An 18321-nucleotide genomic window follows, 5' to 3' on the forward strand; every position below is an offset into this window, starting at 1 on the left:
AGACATAATCCTCATTGGGGCTGCGTGTGGCATAACAGCTATTTAAATCAAAACAGGTATTCTAAGTGACTACAATCAGTATGATGAATAGATGTCTGAGTAGAAAATGTTGGCTTTTCTTAGAGGTTCTGAGAGACAGAAGAGAAGTTATGTGAACATCAGTGTGTCAGCTCTGTGTGAAAAGAATGAACTGAGGGGAAAAATCCTCCCTGCTGTTTTGGACGTTTTCCATTTCTTGTGCTTTTTGCGAGGGTTCACACATCCCTCAAGAATTGGGCAAAACTGCTTTTTGCTTTCACTTCAAATGTAAATTTGTCAAGCTTGAGTGATTCAAACACAAATGTTATTGTTAAAGGACACACAACTCAGCAAGTGTCAAACCCTCTCTGCTGCCTCGACCATCTTGGCTTCTTCCCCAAAACCCTCCAGGAAATGTTACGGACAGATATCAAGGCAGTCAAATAACTCGAAGAGGAAATTCAACTTCAATTTACAATCGAAAAAAAAAAAAACACTGTACTGTATCACTTAAATGTGGCTTAAAACTAGATGTCAGGGCTGTTTTAAGCACCATGAAGATGAGAGTATATTTTTTCATAGATCTGCTTCACTGACCTCCAGCCTACCTCTGCCCCTAATCCTACTCTTAACAGTTCTCACAGTACTGGAGCAAATACATGTATTGGTGTGAGGATATTGCGTCAGATGGCAATGTCAGAAAAATAGCAACGAAATTAAGGCGTGGAACCAACTGACAAGATTATTTATTAAAGCTGCTGATATATTTCTGTTTTGGCCAAGTGACATCTTCAAAGCTGAAATCAAAATCAAAATTTCTCAGGGGCCAAAAGCCAGACACTGCTCGAAATAAGCCTAGTGTAAATAGTAGCTATGTGACATTTGGGTGGCAATTCTACTGTAACAGAAGAAATACAAACAATCTATCTTTACTCAGTGTTGTCATGTTCCTCAAATGATAGAACCAACAATGTCAGATTGGAAATTGTTGATTGGATTTTCCAGCGAATCTATTGCAATCCCCATCAGTCGTCTGTCCACGGCTGCTGCTGCCGCTGGATTCTTGACAAAGACACTGAGCCATCAACTATGTTGGCTCTTACATACCCTGTTCTCTATAAAAAAAACGTTTCAGCATTTGAAGTCATGTGAAATGGAGAATCTCATGTCTATGTAAATGAAACAGAAGGAAATAGGAATAGTTAACACTCAAATTGTAATTTACAATACAAAAAGCCACCGTAATGATGCAGATGTGTATTTCAGTATATGCACAATATATGATAGCTACTTAAAATGCTGCATAAATCAAACGAGAAACAGCATCTATTTATACAAGTCTGGTAATAGGAATTGTAACATAACCACCAAATATTTGGCATATTATATTAATGGCATTGAGTTAAATTTGCAGGAGTGCCCTCAAGCTCAAGCACTATGATACTCAAGGATTAATTTTAAGAAATATATATTAATTTAAAAATTGTATATCAAAGTTTGAATATATTACATTTTTAATATTAACATAGCAGCAATTTTTTTTTTTTTTTTTTTTACAACTACACACAACATTTTTTTGTGGTCTGAGAGCCTGGCACTCCAGTTCGGTTGGCTGGTTGGTTTGTCAGCAGGATAACACAAAAACTTCAAACACAAAGATTTCCATGAAACTTGGATGGAGGATAGATCACAGCCCAGAATAGACCCCATTAAGTTTTGGTGTGAATCTGCATAAAAGGACAGATGCAGGAATTTCTTCTCACTTTCTTTAGCACTGTGAGATAGGTTGTTTTTCTATGGTATCTATCTATGAGTGAGAATTTAATATTTAGAGTGATACAGGACTAGTATCACTAGTATCACAATAGTATCACTATTGAGTTTAATATTGGATTAGACTCAACTGAATTAAAGTGGATTTTTGGGCCTTGGCGGACGTATGCGCTCTACTGAGTGACATTCTCAGTAGAGCGCATACTCCTGGAAAGATCAAGTTAAAGCAGTATTTTAAAAGGGAGTCAGATTACAATGTATAATGTCAAATGGGTCACTAGGGAATTATTTCTTAGCTTTACTAATTTGGATCAGTCTCACTGCTCTTATTATTGTCATTTAAGGCCGCATACAAGGTTAGTGGCTAGCTGGTGATTATAGTGGAGCACGAAGCTGCAAAAGAGCCACATATTTCCCTCAGGAGTTGCTAAAAAACAAAAATATTAAAATTACGTTAATCGGGTGGCCAGAAACACGACACCAAATGAATGCTGTAGTTGCACCTGGCCTGCTAGACTATGACTACTCTATGTAAGAGGATGCAAGACTGTCTGTCTAACATTACTCAGGTTCATCGATGCCTGAAACAAAACTGATTAACTGATAGAGATTCAATTTGAAAAGCTGCAGTGACCTTTCCATTCCCCCACCCGACATCAGATAAAAGGAACTCATGCATCAGGGATTCATCAAAATTCAACTACTGTGTTTAAAGTAAACACAGATGCAGGTAAGTTACATTATAGATCCTTGTGTTGCTTGGAATCGAAACCTCGGGTCTGGTTTTAAAGCTGGATTCTGTATGTTTTATAAAGACTATGAAAATATGTGGAAGCCTCAGCTAATATGACTTCTGTCTCTGTTTTCATGATGCTGTTATTTTTTTCAAGAAGATATATAAAAAGATTTAAAACCTGCTTTACTGACTGTCATAATGCCTAAAGAGTAATTACACTTGACTGAAGAAATAAGCCAAGATGGTCTCTGTGGGACTTTCTAATCACTGTGTCTGATCAAACTGCATTTCACTGTGAGGAAAACTGTGAAATGCATGTAATGTAATTCATGTCAGCACCAGTAATAGCCTTCTCATGTCTGATAAAATCCTAATGTTTTCCATTCTACAGGGGCCTAATCAGAGCAGTAATACTGTCACAACGCCTGTCAGAGTTCAAACTGTAAACCAAGCATACACCTGAAATAAGATTACATATGGCATAATGCAGTGGTGTGGTGCTCACAGTATATGATTTAGAATCAAATATAAGAGACTGCCCTTAATTGCGCTTCCTATTCCTATTGTTCTTTCGGACAAATGTATTTTGAACATTCAAGCAGCCTCCATACAGTCAAAACGAAGGTCTATTTCGCAAATTGTAACATCAGCATGTTCTACTGCCAAACACTATCAATTCTTTTAGTCTTAATATGCTTTCTTTCAATATTTTTTTAGTCCGACAATGAAGTCCCTATAAGCTTTCTGTTCACGGCTGTTAGGGCAATTAAAAATGAATTACAAGGACACAGCATGAGAGGCACAGTGAGAGATAAATTTCTGCAAAGTCCCTTCTTTTTACAACTAAAAAAAAACCCTTAAAGACTGAAATATTCAAGAACAAGTGGTTCTATGTAAAACCTTGGGGTTCTTTTTGTTGAAAAAAAACATTCCTATAAAGAATCTTTTAAAGGTTTAATCCATACATGTAAAGCATCATTGGATTCCTTTAATTTTGCTTAATAAATGCAAGCTTTTGGCTGTTGCTGTTGTTGTTGTTGCTGTTGTTGTTGTTGTTAAAACATAGTTCTGCAGAATTACCATGATATTAAGTTATATTTAAAGTATAGTTATATAGTTTTTATAGTTATATTTAAAGCAACATTATGTAACTTTTTTACCTTGAAATAACAGCTTCAGAAATCATTTTGATGGTACAGCATCTTGTAATAGGCTGTATGGTGTCTCTGTCACAGCTATGCACTAATGTAACTTCAGTGAGAGGGTAGGATCACAGCGTTACATACATGTTTACTTCAAGATCCAAGTTTTCAACACATAACATTGTTATGACATAATGACTTTTGTTTGTAGTTAGCACCTACATTACATCTGACAAATTGTTACAGACCTGGGATTTGTTTAATACGACAGTGGTGTTGCACTCAGAAACTACAGGGGGCACCAAATCATACAAAATGCCAATTTATATATATTTAAAACTTCAATAACATACAGTAAGCCCTTTGTCACTACAAACCTGTTGTAGACACAAAAAGAAAGGATAAAGGTGGTTTCAAATTGACTGTATTGATGGGTTACATACTCTCATACTTATGCTCTATGCTGTGATTGCTTGATAACTAAAACCATTTACAGACAACACTAACAGTAACTGGAAGAGTCTTCCAACATAATACTGCATAAAAGTATCTCCAGAAGCATAAACTAATCTTAAAAAATCTGCTTCTGAGCATGTTTAAAGCACAGTATTCACCCTCTGCATCTTCCACACAGTTCATATTTGGCAGAAACCGGTCCGACCTTTTTCTTAATTTGTAAACTGTCACTATGCCATAGTGGGGATTTTTAATGATTTGACACTTCTGTAGCTCCGGCCAGGCCCAGCAACTGCACTGCACAACTGCACCACAGTTGTTAATCGAATTTCAATGAAACAGCATTTTGATAAAGTATAAAAATATATTTAAAGCTGAAGTAGATGATTCTCGAGAGATAATTGATTTTCATTACTCAGGACATCAAATACTGACGCTTTGGTAGGCCAATAATAATCAACTATCTTTCTCTAGAATTGTCTACTTCAGCTTTAAACATTTTACAACCGAGGGCAACATTTTAATTTGCCCTTATCAGACTTCGTTCTTTGGTCTATTGATTAGTTTAATGACCTCCACTTTGAGGAAAGATGGTGACAGATACACATGTTATCCCCATCCCCATCCTTACACCCAATTAGGTCATCAAGTGCAATAGCCTTCCTCTTACTTTATGCAATACAACTGTACAGTGCAATATGTGGTTTGTACAATAATGTTTAGAATGCAATATGTTGCCAGGTACAATGTTGTGTAAGGACGTTTTATATGTTTTCGTGTGTGTGTGTGTGTGTGTGTGTGTGTGTGTGTGTGTGTGTTGTACGTACACAAAATGAAAGTATATAATCAGTTTTATAACTGTCAATGCAAAATAATGTATATTGTATACACACTGCTCCTGCATGTATACATTTACATTAACCTGTATACTTCATGTTCTGTGTTTAACTGCAAGACATTTAGTTGCAAATTATTTAGCTTCCCTTCAGGGGAGAACTGTTCAGACTTGATCTACTCATGCCAGCCTGCGGGGCAGAAAAGTTAAAGCAGGAGGTCAGGACTTTAAATATCACACGTCGTTGGCTTTCACAGCTAAAACACAATCCTGGCTGGTTTCATTTATCTTTGGTTTTATTTATTGCTTCTATATTTAATCTTATGTCTCCTTCGATCGATTTGTTTAGACATGTACTGGGGATCTTTTAACCGTAGTTTAAACACTTTTTATGTGCTGTTATGGCTCGTGTATTGACTCGTTCAGTCAACACAAATTATGTCAATCTTGTACAAATTCTTGACAGATTGTTTTGGGTTAAATGAATATATAGCTTTATGAAGGAAAACATCGTCGGCTTTTCTTCCAACTCGATCAATAATTCATTAAAGGTTTGCTACAAGTCATGCCTAATGCAGATTCAGCACAAATGCATTGATTCTTAAAGTGAACTCCAGTGATTTATATTTGCATTCCATAAGTGACAGATAGAGAAAATGGTCAAAATCAATGACATCACACGGCTGAAAGGGGCACCGAGGCTTTAGTATTGTGCCTCCATGAAGTTGGGGGAATCATAAAACAGATTAAAAAGAGGATATTAAAAATCAATGTGCCAGAGACCATTGACTTTAGCCTGGGGTAATGAATGGGTCATTACCCCACCTTCATTTCTTGTCATGCAACTAATGTCATGCTTGGGTGAAAGTTCACTCCCGGACAAAGTCTGACAAAAAAAGTCTTAACTGAAGTTCCACTTGCTGACTTTTCCCATTTTCAACTACATCTCATGGCAATTAGTAATATGAAGAGTGTGACGACTGAGGCATATAGGTATCAGTTACACTGGGGACGCTGGAACATGTCCCCACTACTTTTTAAAAGTAGAATTTGTGAAAAATGTCTTGAAAAATAGCTCCCACCAAGAAATGTTAAATAACCAAAGAGAACACTTTGCTCTCCATCAGCACCTGCGGTTGAAGCTGGCTGCTGCTGATTCTGGTGCACAATTATGACAAAATTTTAACCAAGCACCAAAAATGTACACTATAAACATAAACAGCCTACGATCACAGTTTAAAATAGGACCGGCAGGCAGGTAGAAAACAAAAGGCAAGCTTTTGTGAGCTGAATGAATCCAAAATACAATAATAAATAATAAATAATAAATAATAGATGTAATAAACTGTAAAATTAGCTACAATAGCTAGCTAGTTAGCTAGAATAGCCTAAGGTTGGCAAATATCTTTACGTCTTGCCCGCCTACCTATACATAAGAGATAGTGAGTGCTGTTCGCATAAGTGGTTTCTAACGTCTCCTATTTTTTTCCTCTTCAACATCGTGCAGTTTACATTGCTGTAAACAAGACTGTGCCCACTACGTCTCAGCACATTGACTGATTTAAAACTATAACACTAATATGTTACATGTTACATGTTACAATGTTCTCCTTATTACACCAGCATTATCACCATCAGTCATCATGTTATCGGCACCAGAGACGTGGGTTGTCAGGCCTGTCCTCCACCTCCTCGTCAGCTCAGTAGGATGTGCTTAATAAACTGTGGCAGAAGTAATTTGAGGACAGTCAGTATAATTTGCTTTGAAGAAATGCATGAGATTTTCAAAAGGCCTGAAGACCTTGTAAGATAACTCCAGCAGCAGAAGGCAGCTCTGAAAAGACAAAGTCTCCAAATTCAAAAGGATATTGCAAGAGCTTTGACTGGGGAGGCAGTGGACTGGCCCTCACTGCTGTTAAAAGTCAACCCAAGAATATAATAAGAAGAAAAGGGAGGCACAAATTCTTTTTTTAAAAAGTAGCTTTATTTTTTTTTGTTTAATTTTAACAATAGGAACATTTAAAGGGTCTTTGTCCCCTTGTCTCTTGCTGCTTGAGTTTTTTAATCTATTAAAAAACAAGTTTCTTAACAGAAAAAAAATAGATTCACCAAATTGTGGAAAATACTCCACAACAAGAAAAGTTCATGCATTCAGTTGGTCAAGCCTGGTGTGGCAGCTTTTGTATTTCTCATTGACCACAAGAACGTTTCACAAGGACACAGTGGAAAATAATTGGTTCTGAGATATAAAAGTAGCAGAAGACACACTGAATTCAATAAAAAAATGGATTTAGATTCATAAATAATGTGTCTCGCTTGTGCTTGGAATGGAAAACAGAGAAAAACAAAGTAAAGTTTTAACCAAAAAAACTCCCAAAAAATATGAAGTTTTATTCTATTATTTCATTTAAACATTGTATAACATTGTACCTATATATTTGCAAAAAGACTTGTAAATGTCTTAATTGTGATAATGCATAATGTGTGTCTGAATTATATGTGTGGCTGTTTATGCCTTAACTATTTATTTATCTATTTAAATTAAGGATTAAATAAATGTTGGCTTCAAAGTTTGAAGAGTTGTGATGAATACTTAGAAGCTACTACAGCATTTGGTCATACTCCATGAGCTGATAATGTGATTTTTTTAACTAAATGCCAAACCTTAAAGATCAACTTCTAGCCACAAATTTCAGATGTACAATGGAGTTTCTTTCTTTTAAAGACAAAAAATAAAAAATACTGTAATACTTACACTGTGCAACTGGCTGATGATTGTCTGATTTAGATTAGGAGGTTGCTGTTCTCAAATCACAGATGAAGGATGATTTGCAATCTAAACCTGCAACCAATTATTCAACTCAGCTTTAATAAATCAAACTATAAACCCTTAGTGGTGATAAAGTCGGGCCTTAGAACTTTGTGCAGATCTCAAAGGTCAAATTATTATCAAGACAGTAAAAAAATAAAAAAAATAAAAAAAATAAAGGGTTGAAGAGGTGGCTGAAACAGCTCCTTAATGACATTAATTTACCCCATAAGTATTCATCATGCACGGATATTATCCAGCAAATCATTATCTTGTTAAGCTGATGAAGGATACAGATGTAAATTGTTCATTCTGTGATAATCTATACCAAAAGGGATGGAAGGGCTTTAATAGCATCATTAGTCATAATGTCAACTTTGATTTGACTTTATGTCTGTGATGTTGTTGGGTTTCATTAAAGGTAAAAACAGCTAAATGAAAGACTGCCATGCTACTGCCCAAGTTTTTTGTTAATTTAGGTATTATTTGTAAATAAAAATAATATCTTTTTGCAAACTTGTACTCAGGTATGGACTCATCTTTGCTGGCCAGAGCCAACTGTGTGTTTTGATGTGGCCGTAACAATATTATTAACCTTATCATCTCTTGGCAAAATGTCATATCCACAAATCAAAATGTAATTAATCTAAATCCTCATTTATTATATTTGAAAAAAAGAAACCAAGCAATACATGAAGACATTGTGCGCCTCCTTTGATTAATTAACATCCTCTGGCTGTCTGTCCCCTGGCATTTGGTTTCGTTTATCTTGCTCATCTTCTGTGATGGATTGATGTCACCTGAATGTTTTCTTCCTTGCTGAGAATGTCATCTATGATATACCTGTTAAAACTGTGGTAAAATACCTTCATATTGATGTAACAAAAAATGGAAGCAACAAGCTCAGACCTTGTAAGGTCTAAACCAACCCAACTTTAACTTTATGAATCGAACTCACTATATCAAAGGAATCTATGACTGTCAAAGACCTCTCTAAAGGTGGGCTAAAGGCAAAAGACTGAATGAATGGAACATTAAAGCTAAGAAGGCTGAAACAATGTGTGAAATCCATTGGCAATCTGGCACATATTCCCTCAAACTATATTTGACAAGATGTTTGCTGTATAATTTATCTTAAAGTGTGATTACAATGTCACCAAATTGCCTCTCAAGATTTCTAAATGTCACCTACAGGCGCTACTTTTTCTGGAAGTTATTTTACAATAATAACTTTGCACCTCATAAACAGGTATACTTCACGAAAGAAAATCTTTCTTTAATAGAAACTGGTTGGATGGAAAAATGTGTTATATAATGGACCTTTTGAATGCAAATGGGGATGTATCACTTGACAATGACTTCTGTCTTAAACGTGACTTTAATTGGAACCTCACAGAATTTCAGTTTCTTATCAATGCCAAACCCAATACGTATCCAATTCCATCATTGTACTGTCAGTCCACATCTCATCTTCCCTCACTTTCAACAAATGAAATTCATTTTGGTGTTTGAGCAAATTCACAAAATCAGTTCTAACAAAAAATGTATATCCTGCTCAGTCTTGTAGAAACAGTGATTTTAATATTCATGAGCAACAGACAGTACCCAGTTCCACACAAAACAAAAGAAATTCACTACAAAGTAATAACGATTTCTACTCGGGTGAATTTGTATTATTAAGATTTGGTTTTGAAAGCAATTAATGTGTTTTCTGTGAAGGTGATATTGAAACAACGCCACATCTATTTGTTTCATGCTCTCGTACTCTGGAAACACTTCATGGAATGGTTAAGTAGCAAAACCACAATGCCTGCTGTAGATCAGACGGTAGTATTGGAAGACACAAAATTGGACCTTATGGTCAATGTTTGGCCATACCTACAGTATCTTCATGTGTTATAATGAAATTCAACTCAATCTTAGATTCCTGAAATTAATTAAAGGTGCCAAAAATCTTCACACATACGAAAAATAATCTCACCAATGTAATGTCTTAGTCAAGTTTTCTTTTTAAATTGTATTTCTTTATATATTTTTGTACCATATTGTCTGTGTTAATGTTTTTATGGTTTATGTCTCTTCTGTAGTGTCTGTTCATTATGGAAATTGTAATTATTTAAACATAATGTCAATTATTTCCTAACAGTTTATAAATTAGATTTTTTGACGATAAAATGTAAAGTTTTCTTCTTCTATTCACTCTTTGTGTAATAAAGAATAGTAATAACTAAATGTGCCCCTGCTGGGCAAAAAACACACACGCTTGCTCTCAATTTCATCTGCCATGCACACTTCCGGGTAGAGAACCAATCGCGGTACGAGTAGAAAGTCACGTGTTCAGCTGCTCTGATCAGCGTTCCGTTAAATGTCTCGGAGTCGGACCTGACCTGCGCAGAGGGTGAGTTTGACAAAGTATGACTTTGCAAAGTATGCGTCGTAAATATACAAATACCACAACGCAGTGCTTCACAGTTAGTTCAGCTGTAATGACGCACAACTTGCACTTATTTCCGTGCGGAAGTTATCAAGTGTGGAGTTGGTGAGACAAGTTAAATGAAACGCAGCCATGCCAGATTTACAGGCCTGCAGGGAAAGTGTGAGTAGTAGGAATCACGCAGACTGGCACGGAAGCAGAGGCAACAATAGCTTAATGCAACTGTCAACATGTACACCACAACTATACATCACTGCTGCAGTTAAGGCAGCATTTATTTGCAATCAAGTCTCACACCCTTAATCTAAACTTTAGGGTTTTTATATACCCATAAATCCGCTTGTAAATGGTAGAAAAAGATGATGCTCCTCTTGACGGAACTTTCCTAAGAATCTTCATGTTTTTACGTTTTCTTCAGTATAAGTTGTAGGTAGTTGTTTGTACATTCATGGAGGGAAAACATTGCAAACAGGGACAGCCGGTGGTTAATTCGACATACTTTTGAAGGTGCCAGCTTGCCAAAACTAGGTCTTTCCAATTGGGCAAAGGTGTTGTGCTTGAATTACTAGCCAGACGAGTTAGATCCACACCGTTTCAGATGTCCTTGTAGGGTGTGTTAGGATTTCCATATAAAGCTTACAAAGTCATTTAATTCTTGTAAATATTTGCTTTTGATTGACATTGTGTATTAACGTCCCCCTGAGGCTGTCACTGTACATTATACTACAGATAATTGCAGCTGTCACTCATATGTGCACCATTAGAGTCCTGAGCGGAAGTTTGACTTCACAGATAAATACTGTCCCAATTGGCATGTGTACATTCATTCATTTACACAGAGATAATTTAACCTACTATGACATTGGTATTTAGGGGTATTGATAAGTATACCTTTGATTTAAAAGCTAAACAAGTACAAGGATTTGACACACTTAAGTCCTATCAAAAAATATAAAGCGACATGTCCTCAGAGAGCCTTGTGAGAAATATTGTAATGAAATTGTCATGCATATTTATAGCCACAGACTTTATAACCATCTCCTACAACTAACTATTAAGGACACAGTAATAATGGACAGCTGCCCAATGAGCTCATATTAATACATTCTGATTCCATATAACGCCTGATTTTAGGTTTCATAACGCTCAGTAGTGTAGGCTGCGGGTCTGAGATTTTTTCTCTGAAGCCATAAAACCATTTAGCACATTCCAGGTGTCACTGCACATAATGTCTGTTGAGAAATAGCCTGTCAATCATTACTTCACAGTTGAGCAGAGATTGTTCTGTGATTGATTAATGCAACCAGTTGCAAACCTCAAGTGGTAAATCTGGTAAGAGTTCAGTCTCATGGTGCACTCCTGAGCGTTCACTTCATCTGTCAGCGTGTTTTGACATCATTTTTAGTGAATTATTCTCCTGGTAGAGATTGAGTTTCTTTAGTTGGAGCTGTTTTTCTTTTGTCTTCAAGCAGCTTTGGCTGCTCATGCATATACAGTGATATGTAATATATTCCTTTATTCCTTTATTTGTCATTCTTTACTGCAACCTTTCAGCTGCAATGATCCCTCATAAACACATTTGTAAATATCCAATGAATGCTCAGCAGAAGATCTTTCTTCTTAAGAAAGAGAGCCTCTATCATGAAAATGAACCTGTTGTGACTGTCCAATACCCTGTTTTTGTTTGTTTGTCTGTATCACAGCAGCAGTGAAAGGTGCACCATGGGCCGTCTGGACGGAAAAGTGATTGTGTTGTCAGCTGCCGCGCAGGGGATTGGACGTGCAGCAGCAATAGTAATGAGCTTTAATAAGAACTATTCACTGATATGTTTCCCACCAAGGGAGGAAAATTGTTGACTTAATAGCCTGTGCCTGTGTGCAGACTCGAAGCAGTGTATCTTTTGGCTTTTTTTTACATATTTCAACCAGTTTACGTGCAATGCAGACAGCAGATTTTAATGCTCAAGACATCCCATGATATCTTTTGTCACCGCAACAATACTGGTCATCCAAAAATACATTTTCGTCCAAATTACCACGCTACAAAAACATATAATACATGCGTATGTTTACTCTTACCTTACTCCATCTTTATGCCAAAATTATCCACTAAAAACTACAGTCTATAAACTTTGAATACATTTTTTTTTAAAAATCGTTGTTTTGTAGAATATTTATATGCATGTGCTGTAAATAACCGCTGTAACAATGATTCTCGAGATGAAGCAAACACAGGTTCAGGACAATCCTCACGCACAATCCTCTGGTGGTATACTTGCCAGAGAGATAGCAAAACACTTGAAAATCAGACACACATCCTTGTGAAGATTGGGTCATCGTCACTTCCATTCCCTTCAAGTGTTGTCTTCAAGTGTGCCTTATATGCAGAGATTTGTGTAGTGTGGAGGAATTCAAATGCAGCCGCCTATTTACATCGCGCATCACTAGGTTCAAATCACATAAGTATTAAAATTGGCACATGGTGTGAGGGGTGTATCGAGCATTTTGTATCTTGCCGATGTGGTCTGCTTTGGTCAATAAGGCAGTCACTCCATTAGCTATCACCTGACCCGAGGTAGAAGGGATTAATGTTAAAGACTGAGGGATTAGGGCTAGAAATTCTGTGTCAGCAGATACATGGTAATGAGACCTGAATTATTGCCTGTGTTTGCATCACTGTCAACATTCCTTTTCAAAAAGGGGATCCTGGGCTGTTACATGTTGTGGAACAGCTTGGATCTGACTCAAGTTTTTTCAACTTCAGGCATTTGCAAAGGAGGGAGCCCAAGTCACAGCGACAGACATCAATGGAGAGAAGCTGAAAGAGCTGGACGCCATTCAAGGTAAGGTTCATTTCTGCTGGTGTGAGCCTGACATCTGCTGGGCAACCAGTGCTTTGCAACCAGGAAGGCAGAGGCTCATTTTGGCTTGATCATGTATTAACCTCTGGTAGCTCAGAACAAGATTAATTTGATACATCTCCATAGTTAATCCAAACAAGGCACGGTTTTGATGATTCCAGCCATTTTCAAGGCTGCAACTATTGTCAGGTAATCTCCTTGTTTTAAATTATTAATCAATTAATCATAGGGTCTATAAAATGTAAAAAAAAAAAAAAAAAGTAAAAAAGCCATCACTGGTTCCTAGAGCTTATGGCGACATCAAAAATGTAGCAAATATTATATCAGACTAGCTGGATTGTTTTGGAAATTTTTGCTCAAAAATCACTCATTAAAGTTGCAATATTTAATAAGATATTATAAAAAGAATTGTTTAAAACAATCCAAAAATTGACTAAAATGATCAACAGAAAGTAACTGTTGGACAGAATGTTATGGCGGCACTCCCTGCTGGGTCTCGGTCCAAAACTCTTGTGCTAGTGGGGTAAGCTCCCAGTCAGGACCACTAGTTGCACCACTACCTGAGCTTATTAGCTAACAGCAGCTAGAGTTAGCAGCAGTTTGCAGTTCTCTGTTGATTTGTTTGTCCCTATTTGTTAGGAGTATGAATTCAACAGTCGGTCAATCTTACATAATGCACCTTTAATTCACTCTAGATAAGTAAATGTTTTGTAAGTTTTAGTTTAGCTGATATGGCCAACAGGTAGTTTTCTTATGAAAGCATTTCTAAAGATGATATATGATGAATGCAAGGGCAATAAAGTTTTGCTTTGTTTACACTTTTATGGAAGCCCTGAGAGGCAAGTCAGAAAAATTGTATTGTTTTATTGTTATTTTGCCATGATAATTTTTCCACGTGTTTGTTTTTTCAATACTTATTTTTGGCCACAAGAGGCTGGAGTGCACCACTACCCCATGCTCTAAATAGGACTAAAAGCATTCATGTTTTGGGTCGGGGGGGTCTCTTCCTTAAATTAAGTGTCCTGCAAAAAAATGTTTCATAATAAATTTGCTTTTTTTTATCATTATGTAAATCTGTGCCATTTCCATTAAAGTAAATGTGACTTGTTCTCCTGAACCAAAGCTCTTTTGTTCTCCACCAACAGGGATCAAGACCAAGGTCGTGGATGTGACTAAGAAGGAACAAGTCGAAGCCCTGGCCAAGGAACACGAGCATGTAGACGTGCTGTTCAACGTTGCTGGGTACTCTTTCCTTCTTTCCTGTGTTATCTGACCATATCCCTCTTTTTATTGTCAGGAAATCTCATGAATCAACGAGCCAGACTATTGCACTGGGTGACAGTTCTTTCATTACATTTTAATGGAAACTGTAGTTTATTCGATTCTAGCCCACATATGCATCCAAATATGCATTAGCGTCAGATCCACGGCTGAAAATAGTCTGCAAAACCTGCAATAGCCCAATGACACTGATCCCCCCCTCAATCATCACTTCATATTACTGCCATCTGGATGGAGACACGGGACTTAAAACTGAGGCTTCAGCAGCAGTTCTGTCCCCTCTGCCATTGCAGGATTGAACAAACTGTCTCGCTGACATTGTTGTGTGCTGGGATGTATGAAAGCACTTATAGTTCAAGGTTCAAGGTGCTTTTTTTGTCACATACACAGACCATACAATACAATGTGCAGTGAAATGCACGTGAAAAGGGAGAAAATAAAATAAAATAGTAATAAAACATAGAGATGAAAAGATAAAAATAAAGCATTTTATTATGTATGCATGTGTACATGTTATACAATATACTTAACATATACACTAGAAATGTATGCATAAGCACAAACTATAAACAAATATTAATACTGTTATGTATTGTCTTCATCTGTTTGCTGCTGTGTTTATGTCTGTACCGGGCTGTGAAAACAAATCTCCCTCTAGGACGATAAAGTCTAAATCTGTTTGTGTATTTAAGATATGCTAAAAATTACAGGTCCCATCTGTTTTAGAAAATTACCTCTTTTTTTTAAGAAACAACAATTGGTTGCAGCTTTTAAGGGGGGAGTCAGAAAACCCATGTTTTTGGTCAATTCATGGGATTTGTTGACAACAATAAATGTATATATATTATTGTATGTATACTGACAGCCTATCCTGGTAACACTTTATGAAACCATCCTTAATAATGCTAGTTAATTAAACTTTAGTTAATAGCTATTTCACTTTGAACAAACAACAAAATGCTTTATAAGCCATTTATTAACTAATTGTAAAGGTTTCTAAACATCAATTGCAACTTTTTAATGACAATCTAAATAATGTTTATAGATAACTACACAGTATTTATTAACCATCAAAAACATCAGTTGCAACGTTACAAATATAGTTGCTTAATAAATGGTTTATAAAGCTTTTCATTGTTTCTTAACAGTGAAATAACCATTATCTAAAGTTTACATATAAATTTAACATGTATTAATGATAGCTATTATAAAGTGTTACCCTTCCTTTGACACACAATTAGTGTATAGCAGTTCTGCTTTTCTTGCCAATATGCTGTCTCTACACTAAGCACGTTTATCCATCTCCTGCTTAACTACATTTCCAAAATCCCTATACCTCGAGGTTTAACCTCGACCTGACCTTTTGTCAATCCCCTTAACAAAACTCTAAATCGACCCCTTTTGGACAAATTCTGAGGGGTATAAAACAGCATTTTTTCATGTTTAAAAATCTTCATTACATATTGATCTCCTATGCTCTTACGTTTTGGTTCTGATTGACATATTTTAACCTCTTAGCTAAAGCCATATGTCAAGATAATTTATTTTAATACCGTTTGACTACTTTTGCTACATTCCAAGTTTACGTGTCATCTCCCGCCGTCTACAGGTTTGTGCACCATGGCTCCATCTTGGACTGCGAAGAGGCTGACTGGGACTTCACCATGAATGTGAACGTCCGCAGCATGTACCTCATGATCAAGGCTTTCCTGCCTAAGGTGACCTTTGCCCACTTAACTAAAAGCTTAACACTGTTTATCCTGTTGTTGGGAGGGAGAATGAAATAGGTGCGGTTACAAATTGAGCGACATATGCTTTTATTTTGTTCCCATCCTTTGTCCGCTGGGATTAGCTGTATTACTGTGAGCCTGTAACATGATGGGCGGTGACTGCCCAATCGCTAATCCAGCTTTAGCCACAAGCTAACCAAAGTGTCTCCAAGAGGAATTTTAGCTTGGATCTTGGCCCATTTGTCATTACATAAAAATTAAGACCTAAGCCTGTTGCGTAATGTTACTCTTCATTTTACCTTTTAAGTTCTGTTTAAATGCCACCTTCCTAATTGATTTTGTCATTCTAGATGTTGGCAAAGAAGTCAGGAAACATAATAAACATGGCATCTGTTGCATCAAGCATAAAAGGTAAATGATCTTCCACAGATCTTGTCACTGTAGATGACTGTAGAACAAATTTCATGGGACATTAAGTCGTTGAAGTATGACCATGTTCATTGTAATCCTCTTATCTCAGATAACTGCTTTGCGTGTGTGTCTGTGTGAGTGACATATGTGTTTCCTCGACACAGGTGTTGTGAACCGGTGTGTCTACAGTACCTCTAAGGCTGCAGTGATCGGGCTCACCAAGTCTATAGCCGCTGATTTCATTGAGAAAGGCATTCGCTGTAACTGTGTTTGTCCTGGTGAGTTTAGAACGCCCTACAAAATAAAAGTCAGTGTGTCCTTTTTCATTTTTTAAGTACGACTCAAGGTTACCAGCATTTCAAAAGATAGCTGATGACTGATAAATGAGATAACTGATAAATGTTTGTGGACATTGTGTATTTCAAAGATACCCAGTCCTTGAGTTTGTCCCTTCAAAACATTGTATGTACAAATACTATGTGACTTTATCAGCCTTTTATTTGAACAGCAGACATGAGCTGAATACACTCATACCCGTTTGGTAATCAAAATCATCCAATTAATCAAAAGCTGTCCGTATTTCAGTCTTCAATATTTTCTATATTTCATCAGGTACTGTTGATACTCCATCGCTGCGGGGCAGGATCCAGGCCCAACCTGACCCAGAACAGGTGTGCTAGACTCTACTCTGTCATTTTCTCCATTCGTAATCTGACAGTAATACCTGCTTGAGTCATTTAACATGTACAACTTATCCTTGTTTCCACAAGAACAAATCCTGATGCTTTGAAGATAATGAATGATACAACGGTAACCCTCCCCTCTCTCGCTCTTCTCTAACTTCTCAGGCTTACAAGGATTTCATGGCAAGACAGAAAACTGGAAGAATGTGCACAGCCGAAGAGGTGGCTTACCTGTGCGTTTACCTGGCGTCAGATGAGGTGAGGGCTTGCAGATAACAATGCAATAAATGCCTGAGTGTGGCACAGCATATCAGCAGTCTGGCAGTATTTTCAAGGCTGTAGCTACCACAGGACACAGAAGTCCAGGTGCTTTTTATTTGTTGTAGAAATTTAAGGCAACCTTGTGGAAGTTAACATTAAAGTTGGGATACTGATGGATATTTTAAAGCCTGATTTCAGTATTTTTAGACTCATTACACTTAAATTTAACCGGTTGTAGGAGGAGGCTTTGAAAATGAATCTAAATTCTTTAGATCCTCATGTTGGGAAATAAAATTAAAAGACAGTAAAATTGAAGAGTCAACCATTTTTATTTCCAGTAATCCTAAAACAGACTTTATTCTCTGTGTCTTTCTGAGAGGGGAGAGCTATTTAGTCTTTTGACCTCTGTGTTTCTGAAATCCTGGTTACGTACCCGAGTGCATAGTCCATAGTTTATAACTGCAAATTAAGTTGTTGTTGATTGGATAGTGGTGAAATCATTTCCCAGTGATCTGATGTTTCTCTGCTCCTCTACAGTCGGCCTACGTGACCGGGACAGAGCATATCATCGACGGAGGCTGGAGACTCTGAGAAAACTTCAGCGGAGGCAGTTGCTTCAATTTTCATTTTGAACCACAAATTAAGTGCACAGAATTTGACTTGATTGTTTGTTTTGATTTTGCATATTATGGGAGACATTTTCCAACTTAAATCTATGCTGCAAATGTGTGCAATGCCAAAATATGAACTTGTTGATTGTAATAACTACAGTGTACTTGTGTTGTTATCTAATAATAATAAATACATCCCTTGGTAGATGTTTTCACAAAGTTTGAATTGTGTTATTATTAATAAAATATGTTTAAACATCTATATAAACGTCCTCACTAA

General features: G+C 36.7%; 1 protein-coding gene across 3 annotated transcripts; it reads left to right on the top strand.

The window, feature by feature from the left end:
- The first annotated feature begins 10144 nt into the window (after positions 1–10144).
- bdh2 (3-hydroxybutyrate dehydrogenase, type 2) lies at positions 10145–18260 on the top strand. 3 transcript variants are annotated; one of them, XM_073478948.1, is made up of 10 exons: positions 10145–10167; positions 11910–11997; positions 12968–13046; positions 14210–14306; positions 15955–16063; positions 16426–16486; positions 16651–16764; positions 17099–17157; positions 17335–17427; positions 17968–18260. In XM_073478948.1, exons 2-10 carry the CDS (start codon positions 11926–11928, stop codon positions 18019–18021), a joined length of 738 nt encoding a protein of 245 aa, XP_073335049.1. In that variant the 5' UTR covers positions 10145–10167; positions 11910–11925; the 3' UTR covers positions 18022–18260. The 3 variants fall into 3 exon arrangements, with proteins under 3 accessions (XP_073335049.1, XP_073335043.1, XP_073335057.1); XM_073478942.1 differs by having other exon boundaries at positions 10146–10167; positions 11907–11997; XM_073478956.1 differs by lacking the exon at positions 10145–10167 and adding an exon at positions 10168–10181.
- The last annotated feature ends 61 nt before the right edge of the window (positions 18261–18321 follow it).

The sequence above is a fragment of the Pagrus major genome, chromosome 1 (assembly GCF_040436345.1).
Source record: "Pagrus major chromosome 1, Pma_NU_1.0".
Taxonomy (NCBI): Eukaryota; Metazoa; Chordata; class Actinopteri; order Spariformes; family Sparidae; genus Pagrus; species Pagrus major.

Excerpts from the sequence above, each read along its gene's own strand:
- bdh2 (XM_073478948.1), top strand. The coding sequence starts at position 11,926 with ATGGGCCGTCTGGACGGAAAAGTGATTGTGTTGTCAGCTGCCGCGCAG. Across the intron at positions 16,064-16,425 it reads TCAAGGCTTTCCTGCCTAAG|ATGTTGGCAAAGAAGTCAGG; the intron begins GTGACCTTTGCC and ends TTGTCATTCTAG. Across the intron at positions 17,158-17,334 it reads CCCAACCTGACCCAGAACAG|GCTTACAAGGATTTCATGGC; the intron begins GTGTGCTAGACT and ends CTAACTTCTCAG.